Raw genomic sequence first — 17,808 nt, forward strand, 5'->3', positions numbered from 1 at the left:
GCAGAGATGTTCAGCCCTGGACAATGGTGTAGCACCCCAACGATCTTGTATATTGACATCAACTTGACTAGTTTTAAGTAACAATTGTACCACTTCCTCACTCCCACTAGATGCAGCATGGTAGAAAGGTGTGCAGCCCTGTGAGTCCTGTGACTCCACATCAACCTGCCTAGTATCAAGTAATAGCTCTGCTATTTCAGCATAGTTATATGATGCTGCCAAAGCTAATGGTGTTCGGCCCTGTAAATCCTGAGAGTCTGGATCAACCTGCCTAGTCTCAAGTAACAGCTTCACTAGTGTTACATGCCCTTCTATTACTGCGTTTGATAATGGGGTACGGCCATATTCATCCTTTGAGTCCACATCGACCTGTCCAGTGCCAAGCAGCAGCTTCACGACCTCCTCATGCCCATGTTCTACAGCCCAAGAGAAGGGCGCGTAGCCTTCAGAGTCCTTCAAGTCGATATCAACTTGCCCAGTTTCAAGTAACAGTTTTACCACTGTCACATGGCCGTTCTGCGCAGCCCAGGATAGCGGTGTGCGCCCTAGGGAGTCCTTTGTGTTCACATCAACCTGCTTAATTTTGAGAAGCAGTTTTACCACTGCTACATGCCCGTGCTGTGAAGCCAAACATAAGGGTGTCCAGCCAGTGTTATCCACCACACTGATTTTAGCTCCTTCTTGAAGACTCAATCGAGCTGTGGCCTCTTTTCCATGTTCGGCGGCCCATAAGAGCGCAGAACTCTGGGAATGCGTGGAGTTGTGCCGGTATAGAACTGGATTGAAGAGAGAATAGAGCCAGTGGTTTGTTTGACACAATGAGTTGATATCCCCTGCCTCAAGGAACGGCAGTAATAATAGCAGTATATCAGTGGGCGTATGCAGAAGAGCCATTGTCCTTTCAACGCAGGAACATAGTTGGTAAAACATGGATCCGGTCAGTTAACTTGGTGTTATGGAGGACGATGTCAGTTGTGGAGTCAGAGTAATCTCATCACATGACATAATTCAACATATTAAATTGTCTGAATATGAGATTTCTCCCAGTCTAATCTATATATGTTCTAGCAGATCTTGGCCATTGAGTTGCAACTGAAGCTGTGGGCCTCACCTCTCACGCATTCAACACAATGTCACTGTCTCAAATATGTTCCAACAAAGATAATTTTACCATATCCAGGACATGGTCTTACTCTTGCCGATCATGTCGATCACCTCAGCTTAGGGTTAGATCTTAGGACACAGTAAGATGAAATACGTAGCAATTTCCCGTGCACAACAATGTTCAGCTTCACATTCTAGATTCATTCTGGATATACATGATTTTGCTGCTTGAAGACATGAACCTCTTACTACATTTGGTGATAAGGCGTGAAGTGTACATCCAGAGTATGGATGCTGCTTTGTTATAATTCTAGGTCTTGGTCTATGATATATGTGGGTATAAGATATATATTGTAGAGGAACAAACCACAAGGGTATTATCAAAAAGCATCCGCAACCAGGACCGCATCAAATATATCAACTCATCGACTTCATACGATGCTCAAATACTTGCTGAATTTCTTCTTCAAAGCCGCCAGCAGGACCGGCTTCGCCAGGTAGTCATTCATCCCCGACGCCAAACACCGCTGCTGATCTCCCTGGATCGCCGACGCTGTAAGCGCGATAATGAGTATCCGCCTGACAGCGTCCATAGGATGCTGACGCAGACGCCGCGTGGCGTCATACCCGTCCATGACGGGCATCTGAACATCCATCAGGATCATGTGATATGGTTGGTCCCGGCTGGCTTGCCTCTGGATGCCCTCTACGGCTTCGAGGCCGTTGTTGTAGGTGTCTATCCGGGTAAAGCCTAGTTTCTTGAGGAACTGGACGGTGATCGTCTGGTTGATGAGGTTGTCTTCTGCGATGCAGACGCGGAGGTCTTTAAGGCGGACATTAGCTAAATCCAGCAGTTCCAGGGGTGGCTGTTGGTCGATCACGCCCGGGCTGCCGTCGCTGGACCGCGTCGGTGTAGTACGTCCCGAATCTCCCGGGATCGCCTTGGGAAATGTGACTGCAAAGGAAACGGTCGTTCCGACATGCTCGGTGCTTTTGAGGTCGACTGTGCCGCCCATCAATTCCACCAGAAGTTTGCAAATACTGAGCCCTAGTCCGGTACCCCCAAACCGGCGCGCGGTACTGGCATCGGCTTGGGTGAAGGGTCTGAACAGCCGGGGGATGAGTGCAGCGGGGATGCCAATCCCCGTGTCGGCCACCCAGAAGGAAAGACGGACAGACTCCTCGGTTTCATGTTCCGCGCGGGCTCCGACAGTGATGGACCCCTTTTCCGTGAATTTCAGACTGTTTCCTAGCAGGTTTCCCAGGATCTGTCTCAGGCGCACGGGATCACCACATACGTGACGGGTTTCCTGGAGTTGAATGTCATGCACAATGTGGACATCGCTCGACCTTGGCCCGTTCTTGGAATCGGTCGGGATCGAGCGAACGACTTCCATTACCATTCTCTCGACGTCGAATGGGACAATGTGCAACTGCATCTTGTTCGCCTCAACTTTGGAGAAGTCGAGGATGTCATTAATCACGGCGAGGAGCAGGTTCGCCGACATGCGGATCGACTCGGCCATTTCCAACTGCGCCTCGGGCAGTGGACTACTGAGTAAGAGTTCAGAGTTGCCAATGACCCCATTCAGAGGAGTCCGTAGCTCATGGGAGATATTAGCGAGGAAGCTGCTCTTGGCCTTAGCGGCCTCTTCGGCCAGTTTGGCGTGATGCAGGGCCTCCGCCTTGGCCACATTTGCCTTCTGCTCGGCCGCCATCGCTTCCGCCAGGGCCTTCTTCTGCGCCTCAACCATGGATTGGTTGATCGTGGACACGCGTTCGACTTCCTGGAGTGTCAGCGCATTGGAATAACTGATCCCGAGCTGCACCACGAGCAACTGCAAAACGACCCGCGTGCGATACGAGAAGGCGTTCGGTGGACCCTCCAGATACAGCACCACATTGGGTCCACTCTCGTCGCCGCCGGGCGAAATGGGCAAGGCCATGACGGATTTGCTGACCGGGTTCTGCGCGACCCAGGTCTCACTAACGTGGCTAAACCGCGGATCCTGCAGGACATCTGGCAAATAAGCCGCTTCGCGGAAGCGTACGCAGTAGTTGACAATGCTCTCGGCCACAAGATTGGATTGGCGAATCGGAGTGGGAGGATTATGTACTTTGATATGTCCGGCCGCATTCCCACTGGCCGCCACTGCCCACCCGACCTTCTCCTCCTCGTTGGTGACAATGGCTGCTAGGGTAGCGACACCATGGCAGCTTTGCATGATGATCTTGCACATGGTACGCAGCAGCTCATCCACCCGGAGAACGCTGGAAATCACCTGTGACGCTTCCAGGATGGAGGTGAGATCCAATATGTGGAGGGCACGGTCCCCCACGGCATCTTCGATGCTGGAGGTGTCGTCGGTGTTGGTAGTGGTCACTCGTGGTCTAGTCGCTACAGTCATTTCTTCCGCGTCGGTTTGAGTAGCCGCCTCTCGTGCGTCCTTTACCCTTTGTTGCAGATCATGCGACTGCAGGATATGATCAGCGACCCCGGTGGCCCCCATCCGCCGATAAAGAGTAACTGCCTCCTTGAGAGCGAGAGTGCCTAGTCGGGAAGAGCCCTCGCGTATCAGATGGCCAGCCAACAGATGATGGACCAAGGCCTCTTCAAAAATAAAACCATGGGTGGAAGTATGATCTAAAGCCTCTTGGTAGAGGCGTAGAGCCGCGGCTTGATCACCTTCCATCTCCGCGACCTGGGCGCCGAGCATCTTAGACCACGCCAGATAGTTCACATCTGAAACAGCCTGCCACTGTTCGATCCTTCGCCTGAAATACCTCAGCATCCTCGCCAGGCCGACCATGTCTGCCTTCAGAGAGGGATCGAGCGACCGCCCGTCTACATCCGAGGCCGGCTGGGAGTAACCTGCCTGATAAGTGGCATCGAGCTGCTCCTGCTTCCGGACCCATACGGATCCAGCTAGAGAAAGGGAATGGAAGAACATAAGGAACCTCGTGTCCCGTGCAGACCATACAGCATTGATCTTTTTGAGGCAGGCATTTCCCAGTGCAACCGCCCGGCCGTAGTGCCCATAAAGGAACAATGGAGCCATTTCCATGCTTTCATAGAGCATGAGGGGACGGTCGCTGTTCTTGATCGTTGTCACCAGCCAATGCTTGTAGGCGGTCGAGTTGTGCTCCTCGCAGCTCATCACCCCCATAGGGTCGTGCGTGAATGTTTTCCCTTGTAGAGCACGGCAGACCTGGCATATTGCCATAAGGATCGTGCCGCCGGGGGTATCTGACTGCCAGTGAGGAATATCCTCACAACTGGAGACGCAAAAGTTCTCCAGCTCCGCTAGGTTTTCAAAGGCAAAGAATTTCGCGGTGGCCAGAAATCCATAGTTCAAGATCGTTGCAATCCGGTCACCGGCGCGGATGGCAAAATCCAAGGCCCCCTCCAATTGCCCAATAGACGACTGGACGGGATGTTTGATATGACCAACAAAGGTCGAGTATAGCGCGATGCCACGTCCCATGGTATTGGGATCTTTCCATTGCTCAATCAGTGCCAAGGCGAGGTCCCCACAATGACTGGCGAAGGAAATCGCACTGTCCCGAGAGATCGCAATCACAGCCAACTGCAAGAGTCCCATGCCGGCCTGGGGAAACGTACCGCGAGTGAGATAGGTATCGACCATGACCAGTGTCATCTGATAGAAGGTCAGCGTATCAGACCAGAATGCCGCCCGGGTGGCTTCTACGAGAACCGCACCGGCAGCAGCCAAGTTGGGATGCTCCACAGGGGTCTTTTCGGCGATGCCCTCCGAGTCGATCGCTGTAATGGCGTCGCGCAGGCGCCGGAATTGATTGTCGCATTTGGCGAAAGTCGGGTCCTCATCGATATCAAGACCCAAAGTCACGAGGCACGCTTTCAGCGCCTGGAAAGCATCGGTCGAGTTACCTTGCTGCGCAAGCATGCGCGACTGCAAGATCCACGCTGGGGCCTTGTCCACCGCGCTGCGCGCATTCGAGAGGATGGACTGCAGCAAGCGATTAGCTTCGGCGTGCTGTCCTTGGTACAGGTAGCACTCCGCAGCGGCGGTAAAAATGTGCAGCGTCTCGTCATAGCTCACGTCCTCCGAGTTGTCATCCCACATGTTATCCTGAAGCAGGACGATGCAACACGCATACGAGTCAATGGCGGTTGAGCGGTAGCCGGTCTTGTTGGCGGCTTTCGCATGGTCCACTAGGAACTTGCGGAAAGGCTGTCGTCTGGTCACGCAGCGTTTGATGACCGGGGCGGATTCAATGATGGCCGATGCCAGCATATTGCGGTACTTGTCATCGTGGGAATAATAGTGGAACAGCACTTGTGCTTTAATGAAGTTGACTTGGTCTTTGGCCTTTGTGTGGAACGAGGCTGCAATGTGCATATAACGGTTATACGTGAAAGAGAAGACGTCATGGTGCTTTGTGGGTGCGATCACGTAGGCTTCCATGGCGGGCTGAAGAGCTTGAATCATCTCCACCTCGGGCAAGCCTGCTTCAGGAGCCGTCTTATCGCCGCTGTAAAGCCTCCGCACCAGTTGAAAGGAGAAGGTCATTCCCACAGAGGATGCCCAGGCCAGGATTGACTTGGTGACAGGCGGTAAGCTGTTCAACCGAATGACCAAGAAATCATCGAGCACGGCCTCGTGGTAGTCGTCTGCCTTGAAATGATCCGAGATGCGGCGAAGATCAAACGACCACGATCCTTCCTGGTAGTCGTACCAGACGAATTTCTGTCGGTAGCAAACGCTCAACATTTCTCGGATATAGAAGGGGTTCCCACCAGTCCGGGATTGAATGAGCGCCCCCAAGGGCCAAATAAGAGGGACGGATAGATAGAGGGTATTTGCGACATATTCCATCACGCTGTCTTCGTTGAGTGGAGAAAGGGTGATGGTCGTAATACCCACGTCTCTTCCCTTTCGGAACCCTGCTGGTTTAATGAGTATAGGTTTATTTGGAACAAAACAAGAAAGGAGAAGGAAAAGGTTCGGGAAAGCTACCTTCATTGGTACAAAGATCTAAGATATGGTTGGTCATTTCCGAGGAGGCATTTTCAGGCCGGTAAGCCAGAATAACCACCATTCGGATCCTAGCGGAAACGATCTGAGCAACAAGCTCCAACGACTCTTCGTCCGCAAAGTGGACGTCATCCAAGCAGAGGCACAGCGGTTTGTATCGCGAGAAGGCTCGCAGAATATCCAGCAAGGTCCGGACGAGCGGCAAGGACTTGGTAGAGGATCCTGTCCGAAGAAACTCTTGGGAGCTCGGAGTCCCGGTGTGCCGGGAGGAGGATGGGACTGCGGCAGTAGCACCCTTCGACGCCCGGTCTGGCAAGTCGGGACCCGATCCTAGGAGGAATTTCGGAAGACCCAGAACCTTGTGTAGAGTGTTCCACGCAGACCCTATATGGTTCCTCAACATCGGCAGGAAGCTAGGCTCAATAGTATTCTCCGAGAACGCCTGCTCGAACAGGCTGGAAAATAGTTGCAGAACCGGACGCAAGCGTTCTTTGGCGGCAGGATCAAACCGGGAACTGGCAAAGAAGCCTCGCTGTCTGGCTTCAATCTGCACGGATGTGATCAGCCGGGTCTTGCCCAAGCCAGCGCCTCCCTCGATGGTGATCAGCTCGCATCGTCCTTTCGGCACCATCATGCGATGCGCGGCTGTCCTGCCGGCACTGTCGCTGGATCGGGAGCTTCCCTCCACACTGGCGCTGTCAATCGATGGAGTCGACAGTCGCTTATCCGCCGTCTTTGCGTCCGACCCCGCTGATACGGATTCGATGCTCTCGAACGAGCCGTACCGCGAGTCGGCAGGAGACCGCATACGGGTCGTATTGGCTGGATATGAGCGGCGGACGCCGCCTGTGGAGGCCAGCAAGTTGGAAAAGCCGTCCATCGCGTTGTGGCCATCCTCTTCGCCGGGGGTGTCGCCTGGGAAGGCCAAAGCATCGAACGTGGCGAATTGACCCTCGGGCAGCGACGACAGCTGTAGCCCTTTTCCAGCCTGGTACATCTGATACGTCCGGTCCAGAATCTCCACAATGGCATTCCGCTCCTGTGTCCGGCCCACCATGATGCGCGGCAGCGTGAAGAACGGAGAGACATCCTTGCTGCCAATTTTCCAGTTACCCAGTTCTGCGGCTTTAGCTGCTTCCTCTCCATTATTGCCCTCATCGTCAGGCACTTTCGTAGCCAGTAGCCTCCGCAACTCCACGAAGTCATGTCGCAGACCACTCACGGAATGGTACCGCTCCGAGACGTTCTTGGCGGTTGCTTTGGCGATCACTCGCGCGACGAGGTCCGGAACGTCCGGCCGCAAGCTCGATACCAGAGGAAGTTCCTCTCCCAACACTGCTCTGATGATTTCCATGGGGGTCCTGCCGCAAAACGGCGTCTCCTGGACAAGAGCGCTCCACAGGAGGATGCCCAGGGAATAGATATCGGCTCGACTGTCGGGCTGAATGGGCGTCCGGCCAGTTTGCTCCGGGCTCATGAATGATATCCTGGCCGTAGCACCGTCCTGGTTGGCAAGAGCGGAATAGGTTGCATTCGAAAGATCGGAGTGGCAACGCCTCCGACCAGCTCCAAGATGGATCAGCTTCACCTTGCCGGTCTCTTCACTGAAGTGAAAGGCATCCGCCCTGATCTCCCCATGGACAATCTGCTGGCTATGGAGGATTTTGATGCACTCCGCGGCGCCGATGGCGAAATCTAGAAAGGTGGACAGCGGCATCGGCTCGTTCCGATTGCGCCGCACTGAAATCGCATCATCGTCATCGTCATCGTCATCATCGTCATCACCATCGTCCTCGTCCTTGCCGTTATCATGATGATCCTCGTCACTTCCATCCGCTTCGGGAACGTCGCGATACCAGGTCGGGCTGCAGTCCACGTATTTCAACAAGTCATTCGGACCGGGGCTCTCGTAGATGCAGACCACCAGCGGTGGCTCGCTCTCTTGATCGCGACTGGGTAATCGCTTCAGCTCCAGGGGCCGCAGGAGACAGTTGTAGTGTGGATCGGCCACCGCGGCCAGCCTCCGGTACTCCTCCTTCGCTTTTTCTTCCTGATCTGGGCTCTCAGAAATACGCGCCACCACTTCCATCGCACTCTCCCGGCCTTTCTCCGCCGCTATACGGGCGTCATCGGGCGCAACACCATTTGCGCCATCGTTGTGTTGTTCGAGAGATGACACGGTTCGAGGACGGACGGGTAGAACATGACGCGACCTGGTGGTATCGACAAAGTGTTTTGTGCCGAAAATATGCCTACGCAGGATTAGCACGCGATATTTTTTTGGCATTACAGACGGCAACAATCTAGGTAAGTGGCTAACGCACCATACGCCATAGCTGGAGCGAAATTGCCTCGACTCATCCCAGGTATAGCCTGCTAGCCGCTGCAGCCTGTCCAGGAGATCGGTAGGAGGCTGTTGAGCCTCTCGGGGCATCACTGCGATTGCGTGGGGAGCCGATGGCTTGGGGGTTGACGGAGGATTAAAGGGATAAGGATCATTAACTGGGTGGATCAGTTGCCGATCTCATCATCATCATTTGCGCGACTGGTCACGTTGACTGGAAGATCAGAAGCATATCCTCCAACGTAGGCGCTTATAATTAAAGTAACAGAGGAATGAAAGTGGATGAGACGAGCAGTTCAGCAACGGCAATAATAGTCAGGTATATTGATAGTGCGATGTAGGGAAAACAATCGAGAAAAAAAGGAGGAACATGGAAGATGGCAGCAGCAGCAGCAGTTTCACAGAGGCAGAGGCAGAGGCAGAGGCAGATAGATGGTGGATGGCCGGAAGGTCTGGAATCTGGATGATGGAAAGGGCGCTAGGCCAAAGTGGGAAGTGGAGCCCGGGAGGTTAAAACAATCGGACAAAAACCGGTTTTGGCTGCTCCCTTCCATGTATCAAGTTATGCAGTCATTCATGGCTTGTGGTTTACAACTTTTACTTTTCAATTGCATTATTGTCTTCTTATTGAGTAATTTTTATGTTAGATGAAATGTTAATAACTGTAATAACTAATAAGGACTATCTGCTTGTCTCCGGGTTGAATGGACCCCCGCAAAGTAAATCTGACAAACTCAATTTATGACGTCAATCTAAGACTTTTATCGCGCTAACCCGTTCCTGGGACAAGCATGGAGAAGTGAAGTTTCCATGGATTTTATTGGCTGCAATAGATGTCTACATACAATCAAATCCAGTAATGACAATATCTTGGTTAGCTCTGGCAAGGTCCAGAACCCTCTCTCTCTCCCTTTCTCTCTAGCTCTACTCCCTCACAATCTCCCTCCCTCCTCTCCCTAACTATATAACTCCTAAGCTTCTTATGTCATGTCTCCAAGCTTGGTCTTCTCAAATATCAGCTTAGCCAGTCCCTAGCTATTATTGAATAACCAGCCATTGATCTGGCTCCTTTTTTTACTTTTCTAAACGCAGTGACTCTAGTCAATTCCCGCTCACAATGCCTGAGGAAGTGGCATACAAGCCGTAAGATACCCACTCTTCCATGTTTTCACCTCTCCCTTTCTTCTCCTCTGTTTTTCCTGTTCATGTTTGGTCATTATTTTGATAGATGACGACCAATGATTAGTCAATACGTTGCCAGTCCCTTTGACAATTCTACCTGACTGTGCATCCATCTACAGACTCCGCCTGGGATCCATCGCTCCCAACTTCCAGGCCGACGCCACCATCGGTCGTATCGACTTCTATGAGTGGATCGGCAACGACTGGGTCATCCTCTTCTCCCACCCGGAAGACTACACCCCCGTCTGCACCACCGAACTGGCAGACCTGGCCAGACACCAGTCCGAGTTCGCCAAGCGCGGCGTCAAGCTGATCGGCCTGTCAGCCAATTCGATCGAGTCGCACGATGGCTGGATCAACGACATCGCCGAGATCGCCGGCTGTTCGTTGACCTTTCCTGTCATTGGCGATGAGGATCGCAAGATCGCCCATACTTATGACATGTGAGTGGATTCCCTTCTTTTTTGTCTGCCGCCCTATCGAGCCTGATCACTAACACAGTCTGACCTGGAACAGGCTCGACCACCAAGACACCACCAACGTCGACGCCCGCGGCATCGCCTACACGATCCGCTCCGTCTTCATCATCGATCCCAACAAGGTCATCCGCCTCATCCAGGCCTATCCGGCCTCCACAGGTCGGAGCACCACTGAACTGCTCCGTGTCGTGGATTCCCTGCTTGCCGCCGACAAGTACTGCGTCAACACTCCCGCCAACTGGGAGCCCGGTGATGATGTCGTCGTCCCCGCGGGTGTCGCCGACGAGGAGGCCCAGGCCAAGTTTCCAAATATGCAGACCGTGAAGCCGTATTTGCGCTTCACACCCTTGGCTAAGGAGCATATTTTTCCGCATTAGGTGTTATCTTCCACTGTAGGTGTTGTGTCTGATGTCTCTCTTCTCGATGACTTGACCGTGCATTCTGCTACGTGAGACAGATGCTCGAGGCTTCAGCTGGAATAAATGTCATCCGTAGGCGTAATAGTATGATTCCATTTTCTGTCTGTTTCAAAATTATAACTAGCAGCATAAGGAACTTTCCCAGTGTCAACACTCATTCACTCACTCTATCTAGAACGAACTCTACCACTTGATTATCAGTCTTTAGTTTGGATTTATTGCTTTTGATGGGCTGTTGCATAGTATTCTTAATGTTACTGGCCTGGGTTGATCGACACTATATCTGATCGAGCCATGTGGATTAGGATTGCGGAGAATGGTATCCACAGCCTACCTATGTTTCTAGTATGCTAACCACACTAGTGATCTTGTAGGTTTTATTCAATGTATGATAATTAGTTATATCAATATTATTGCCTATTAAATAAGCTAAATAAGTTTAATTAGGGTCCTAGTGTCACCAATGGAGTCAAGATGAAAATGGTGTGGATATATATATGTCCAGCCATCAGTAGCTTGACCAGCACCATTAGAAATATATACTGCAACACAACCCTGATTTTTCATAGTAAATGTAAGCTTAGCAATGTGGCAGTAAATAAGGATAAAGGAGGCGTGAAAGTCATTCTACACCTCTGTATGCCAGTAAAGCATAGACTTGATGTTCTAAATGCCTTTGCAGGCTCCTTGTTATTTGTTCAGATCAAGACAGAGATACAATGAATTCATAATAGTAAATCAGTTCTCACCATCTATTATGTGACCAGAATCCAGAAACAAGCATGATCTAGTGTATGAACTGTCATTGATATAAACAAGGTGGCAACTGTATACCACTGTGACTATGTATATGCAACCCTAGACTAAGGATGGCTGTTAAATGACAACAGACCGTCCTTGTCATCTTGACTAACCATGGGCCCAGATGCTAATGGACTATAGTTGATCGTGATCGGTTGCCTCTCCTTTCTCCATCTTATGAGTCGGACAACAGCCCAAACCGCTATACATAATGCTACGACTGCAGCCCCCAACACCCACGCAGACACCTGGCTGACTAGCCGGTCAATCACCTGCTGGAAGAACGTGTTCTGCAGCTCATTCTTGTCCTCCACACGGAATCCATGGGAACCCAGGGCATACTCATCCGGCACTTCGGGCCACTTGTCGACTCCATCCAGAATGGCCATGGCCATGCCGTTGTCGAGATGCATCTCAAAGTGACAGTGCAGCAACCACGCTCCCGGACTAGTCACCTGGTACCGTAGCACCACCCACATCGTCCCTGTGAACTCTGTCAGGAAGGTATCACGGTAGGGTGGGTTGACCAGATTGAAGTTCTCTGGATGATCAGCGACGGCCTCGCCGACCGAGGAGTAGTTCCACAATCCCTGACCAGAACCCAGTCGCCAGAACTTATTGGCATGCTTGTGCACGGCGTGCGGGAAGTCAACCGGCCAGAGGGGCGAGTGACCCACCTGCAGGACGATATCCTGCCAGGTCCCATTCTGAGTGCGGATGATCAGGTCGTCATCGCGAGCCTGGGGAGAGTTGACGTTGTACAGCACAGGATGGTACGCCGACCGGTCCGAGGGGTACTTCTTCTTGCCACTCAGGGTGAATTCCCAGGTCGAGTTGGCTTTGCCTAGGTACAGGACGTGCATTGCGTCGCCGTCGCCGGTGAAGGGAACCTTGGGCGGCCAGGGCGGCAGATCGAATTTGTCCAGAAAGCCGATCCCGTCGCGGGTCGGCCAGGCGTTGTAGTCGAAGTAGGGCTGCGAGATGGTCGTGACGCCGAACCGATCGGGAGGCCGACGAGCGTCCGGGTCGCCGTTCTTGTACCGTAAGATCCCAAAGGCTGCGATCATCTGCGAGTAGCCACCGTCAGGCACGCGGATGGAGTAGTCCATTGGTTTCTTGTCGAGCCGGACCAGAGCCGAGTATCGCTCCCCGGCCCAGATCAGGAACGTGTCTGCGCGGCGAGGTTCGATGTAATGGCCATCGACCTCATAGATCCACATCTCGTGCTCATCGATCGTGGGCTGCAGGGTTTTGAAGGTCGAGCCTCCAATCCAGTTGATACTGACCCATCGATCGCGGGCATCGACCTCGATAGTCTCCGTGGGACCGGTGTAGGGAACGCAGCCCTCTTGTAACCCTGGAGGAATGGCGGAGACGTTGCCATCCTTAAGCCACGGGCCTTCAGTGGAAGGAACGAATGGGAAGCAACTGTGGTTGTCAATATTGCTCTTCTCAATCTGGAGGAGATGAAGCATGGACATACCCCTTGTCGGTGATGGTATCATTTGGCCAGCTCTTGTGCATGAACGGAATTTGCTTGTCAATGAGCCATTGATGACCAGGGCAATACACGCTCCCTTTTCCGTTGATCAAAATACTATCGACGCAGCTGGGGCGGTCAGCCTGTGAACTGAAGCAAAAGGATCCTTCTCATACAATATCTGGAGATTGCTGTTTGCGTCAGCCTCCTTGTATTGGGATGAGTTGTAGTAATCCCAGTCTGAGAGCATGATAATCCGGGGATCATTGGCAGCGCGTTCCATGGCTTGAATCTCAACTGGATCTTCGCTGATCATTGCCCACGGTCCTGGAGTCCCTGGCTTCCGTCTTGAGTGCGTTAGTATTGATTGTCGCAGAGGAATAGCACATGCAGCTTACCGGATAAAGAGCGCCCCGTAGAGACCATCCAACAAGGTGGCTCGCGAATGTGAATGGTACCTGACTCGATCAGCCCCAGTTGCTTTTGGGAGGCACCTAGTACAGACCAGTATTGACCGGGAGGATATGCAGTGAAGCGATAGACATAGCTCTCGCCGGGCTCAATAGGCGTTTGGCTCAGACCCGGAACACCATCGGACCACGGGGTATCTTGCATCCTGTCCAGTCTCATCAGATCTCATCATGAATCGTAGACTATGCGAGGATAAGGCTTACAGAATTCCATGCCAATGAATGGTGGTATTCTGGTGCATATGATTGTGGACGACGATCTGCAGGACTATAAGCCTTCATATTGCCAAAGTATTGCCAACTGATAAAGACGTACTTCCACATCGTCGCCTTCGTCGAAAATCAAAGTAGGCGAGGGAAACTGGCCATTTGTCCTGATCATTTGGCGACTTTGGCCATTGGGAGCACCTTCTTCCCAGGTCAGAGTCAGTTCGCGTTTGACATGCGCGGCAAAGGCAGTGAGCAAATGGCTCAAGAACAGGAACAGTATTGTGAAATGACGCTCCATGCCGAAGAGTAGAAATATCAAAAAGAAAGAAAGAGTTGAGGAGCAAGGTCGGATGTGGTCAGCACCACAAGAAAGGACGGTGGGAGAGCAGTTATGAACTGCTCGGGTTCGCGTCTGCAGGAGATGAGCCAGGAAAACTCGCTTGTCAAAATATTTGAACTTCTTTAATTGTAAGATTGTCTGAATACTTCTCAATGCGATTGGATTGAAACGAACCTCTTACATTGTATCTTCGGGGACCGAAGCGCCCTTTCGGATGTCGTAGCCGAGGGACAATCTCCTCACACTGCGGCAGGTTTCGGTTTCTGCATTTAATAATAGACTCAGCTAGGCCCTGAATCAGGATACAGCTAGAGTAATACAACTGAAACCTAAACCATGACGAAGACCCCTGCCCTCGAGGTCTTTGCCGATCAGATCAGTGCTGCGGCCAAAGTCATCACAGCCTTCTGTGCCTCCACCGGCCATCCACATCCATCCTTTGATGATACCCAACTCAATGGCCTCGATACGCTACCCTCGTCTGCACCAGCTGAAATTCAGGAGGCTCGACAGGTCATTCTCGAGAGCGCGTATCGACTCCAACAGCTCATCATCGAGCCCAGCCAGTACCTGGCACGATTAGCAGTCTACGTAAGTGGACAGACAATATCCAATAACGAATGAAATGCTAAAAGTAAATAGCCTCAGCATCTTGCCGCAATTCAATGGCTCTGTCACTTCAAGATCCCCTCTCTCGTCCCGCATGAGGGCACCATCTCCTACCCGGATCTCGCGGCCGCGGCCCACGTACCACTGCACCAGCTCAAGAGCATCACCCGCATGGCCATCACGGGGAATTTCCTTGGGGAGCCAGCCTTAAACCAGGTTGCGCACAACAAGACATCCGCGCGTTTCGTATCAAACCCGTCCCTGTGCGACTGGGCGCTGTTCCTGGCTGAGGACTCGGCACCGATTGCGCCCAAGCTGGTCGAGGCGACGCAGAAATGGGGCGAGACAACGAAGAAGACAGAGACCGCGTTTAACCTGACCCTGAATACGGACCTGCCCTTTTTCGACTATCTCTCGAGCTCTCCCGAGTTTACCCAGCGGTTTTCTGCGTACATGAAGAACGTGGCCAAGGGCGAGGCTACAAACATCAAGCACTTGGTTCAGGGATACGACTGGGCAAGTCTGGATAATGCCACTGTGGTGGATGTACGCCAACATTTCATATTTCATGTCCTGATGAAGCTTTGCATTTTCTGACTTGATGCCCAATAGGTTGGAGGCTCCAGCGGCCACGCCAGCATTGCTCTGGCCGAAACCTACCCGCAGCTGAGATTCATCGTCCAAGACCTTCCCATGGTCATTGAAACTTCTCAATCCCAGGTCCCTGACGCCGTGCGCTCGCGAATTACATTCCAGAGCCACGATTTCTTCACCCCACAGCCCGTGCGCGACGCGGATGTGTACCTGCTCCGTATGATCCTGCACGACTGGCCGCGGGAAGAAGCCCAAAAGATCCTGTCTCACGTGGCTGCGGCCCTTCGGCCTGGCGCTCGCATCATTGTGATGGACACTGTCCTTCCCAATCCCGGGAGTGTACCGGTTAGCGAGGAGGCGCTGCTGCGTGTGCGGGATATGACGATGATGCAGACGTTCAACAGCCATGAGCGGGGGATGGATGAGTGGGAGGAACTGGTGCACGCGGCAGATTCGAAATTGAACATCACCCGGTCTATCCAGCCTGTGGGTAGTGCGATGACCGTCTTGGAGGTTGGCCTGGGCCAGTAGCGATAGCCTCGGGTTGACCAGCTTCGGTCCCCGAAGGACGCACTAGTACACATGTTACTTAAGCAGAGACCTCTGTCAGGATCATATCCAGAAACTCCCTTGGGCAGAGTATCGAACATGGAATCAATGCCAGAATGCTCTCCATTAAGCAAGTTATCCTAGGTATCGCCTCTGTCTATCCCTTTACCGGGTATGACCCTCTATCTCCTGTAACGGTACTCGACCCCGGCTCTAACGTCACCTACAACGGCATCCGCACAAGCACCTATGTCGAAGAATTTCTCAACATCCAGTATGCCCACGACACAAGCGGAAGCCATCGCTTTTCTCCCCCAAGGCCCTATACCCCCAGCGCAAACAGCATAATCAACGCCACTTTCCCAGGAGCTGCATGCCCTCAGCCGCACATCCCCCTCCCCGCGGACCCATACACAGTCCTCGCCAACGTCTCAGAAGACTGTTTGACTCTCCGCGTCGCACGGCCAGCAGGCACAGGCGCGACGCAAAATGCGCACAAGCTCCCCGTGATGGTCTTTGTCTACGGCGGCGGCAGTACCGTGGGAACTGTCTACGACGGCTCCTACGACCCAGTCGGTCTTATCAGACGAGCCGTTGACCTTGGGACGCCGATGGTGTATGTAGCTATGAATTATCGACTGAATTGTACACCTTACCACATTATCCGTGCGATCCACAACTACTGACTGTCACCTAGTGTTCGGTTTCGCGGATTTGCCTGCTCTACGGGCCTCCAACTCGACCAACGTCGGTCTGCGGGATCAGCGCCTCGCGCTTGACTGGGTCAGGAGAAACATTGCGTTGTTTAGCGGGGATCCAGACAATGTGACGCTGTTTGGAGAGGACGCTGGTGCGGTGTTTGCGAGCCTGCATATGCTGGCATCTTCGGATGATGAGAGTCTGCCAGTCCATCGGGTCATTGCCCAGAGTGGTGCGGTTACCTCCCTTGCTGGTGTAACCGGGGATACTAGTGCGCGTAATTCTCTGGATGTTGCGAGGAAGATTGGCTGTCTTGATTCATCTGGGACTGCTTCGGAAGAAATAAATGCTACCGCCGTGGTACAGTGTCTGCGAGAACAACCCCTGGAGCTGCTGGTGAACAAGACGTTCGACGTGGCATACAAAGTGAGTCCGGGAGATGGTTTCGGGGCCTTGTGAGTTCTCGAACCTACAGGGAGGAAGAAAGACTGGATCAAACTCATTAGCTCTATAGTATACCCACGGTTGACGGCACAATCCTGCCTTCTGCTCCATCGGGGTTGATGGCAGCTGGTCACCTCCCGAATAAGAGCATTCCACTCATCATCGGCTGGAATCGCGACGAGGCCTCGCTCCACGTCCCAACCAGCATAACGACCCAATCGGACATTTCTAACCTCCTAGCTGGCAATTATCCGTCTCTCACTGCGTCGAGTATTGCAGACTTGCTCGCCCTTTACCCGGAGTCGGACTATCAAGTCCAAAAGGAGGAGAAGGGAGCACAAATGACCCCGGCTTGGCATGCCGCATCGGCCCTCGTGCGTGATCTGACAGTGACCTGTCCCTCACTATACCAAGCCGCGTCACTATTCCAGCATGCCCGGATCTCAGTAGAGGAACCGGAGATCTATCTCTACGAACTGCAACACACGCCATTCGCGGCGACTCTCGCGCAACAGGGAAAGGCGTATCTGGGCGTCGTCCACTTCTCAGACGTGCCGTATGTTTTCAACAACCTACAGAGTAGATACTATATCTCCGACCCGGCTGAGTTGGCGCTCGCGGCTCGGGTGAGCGGAAGCTGGGCTGAATTCGCATCGGGACGGAGACCGGGGAGCAATAGGACTTTGGGGGAGTGGGAGGTTGCCTTTTCCTCGTCAACCGATAGGGTACCAAGTCTAGAAACAGCGAGATACAGAGCGATTGGAGGGAAAGATGACGGGATGCGACAGGTCGGAAAGAAGCTGGCGCGGAGATGTGAGACGATCAACCGATTGGCGGGGGAGCTGAAGACTTGACGAATCGGGGTAAGATACCTAGACTGCTGTAGATGCAGGTTCCTGTAAAGTCGCGGACTTGCTAGCCTAATATGACTGAAACTATTGGCCCAGACGGACACCGAGTGATACCTTAGTCTCTTCGTTGTCCGAGCGGCCGATGTCATTGGCCATGTCGGGTCAACGCTCATTGGGCGTGAATTGCTTTGTTGAGGGATATCAGACGAGAACAA

General features: G+C 52.8%; 5 protein-coding genes across 5 annotated transcripts; 3 read left to right on the forward strand and 2 right to left on the reverse strand.

Annotated features, from left to right (window-relative positions):
* Positions 1-1,535: 1,535 nt before the first annotated feature.
* Positions 1,536-8,556, reverse strand: Aspvir_003607 (uncharacterized protein; the record flags this gene model as incomplete). The annotated part of the gene is made up of 3 exons (XM_043266858.1): positions 1,536-6,031; positions 6,105-8,374; positions 8,447-8,556. The coding sequence occupies 3 exons, from the start codon at positions 8,554-8,556 to the stop codon at positions 1,536-1,538; spliced, it is 6,876 nt and encodes a 2,291-aa protein (XP_043122793.1).
* A 1,027-nt stretch (positions 8,557-9,583) lies between these two features.
* Aspvir_003608 (putative AhpC/TSA family thioredoxin peroxidase) lies at positions 9,584-10,504 on the forward strand (the record flags this gene model as incomplete). The annotated part of the gene is made up of 3 exons (XM_043266859.1): positions 9,584-9,609; positions 9,768-10,091; positions 10,165-10,504. The coding sequence occupies 3 exons, from the start codon at positions 9,584-9,586 to the stop codon at positions 10,502-10,504; spliced, it is 690 nt and encodes a 229-aa protein (XP_043122794.1).
* A 905-nt stretch (positions 10,505-11,409) lies between these two features.
* On the reverse strand, positions 11,410-13,805 carry Aspvir_003609 (uncharacterized protein; the record flags this gene model as incomplete). Its single annotated transcript, XM_043266860.1, has 7 exons — positions 11,410-12,775; positions 12,831-12,956; positions 13,004-13,174; positions 13,226-13,285; positions 13,333-13,443; positions 13,502-13,557; positions 13,614-13,805. The coding sequence occupies 7 exons, from the start codon at positions 13,803-13,805 to the stop codon at positions 11,410-11,412; spliced, it is 2,082 nt and encodes a 693-aa protein (XP_043122795.1).
* Positions 13,806-14,183: 378 nt separating this feature from the next.
* Positions 14,184-15,581, forward strand: Aspvir_003610 (uncharacterized protein; the record flags this gene model as incomplete). Its single annotated transcript, XM_043266861.1, has 3 exons — positions 14,184-14,438; positions 14,490-15,002; positions 15,069-15,581. 3 exons carry the CDS (start codon positions 14,184-14,186, stop codon positions 15,579-15,581), a joined length of 1,281 nt encoding a protein of 426 aa, XP_043122796.1.
* A 134-nt stretch (positions 15,582-15,715) lies between these two features.
* Positions 15,716-17,596, forward strand: Aspvir_003611 (uncharacterized protein; the record flags this gene model as incomplete). The annotated part of the gene is made up of 3 exons (XM_043266862.1): positions 15,716-16,244; positions 16,297-16,753; positions 16,813-17,596. 3 exons carry the CDS (start codon positions 15,716-15,718, stop codon positions 17,594-17,596), a joined length of 1,770 nt encoding a protein of 589 aa, XP_043122797.1.
* Between the last annotated feature and the right edge of the window lie 212 nt (positions 17,597-17,808).

Source organism: Aspergillus viridinutans, assembly GCF_018404265.1.
Source record: "Aspergillus viridinutans IFM 47045 DNA, scaffold_2, whole genome shotgun sequence".
Taxonomy (NCBI): Eukaryota; Fungi; Ascomycota; class Eurotiomycetes; order Eurotiales; family Aspergillaceae; genus Aspergillus; species Aspergillus viridinutans.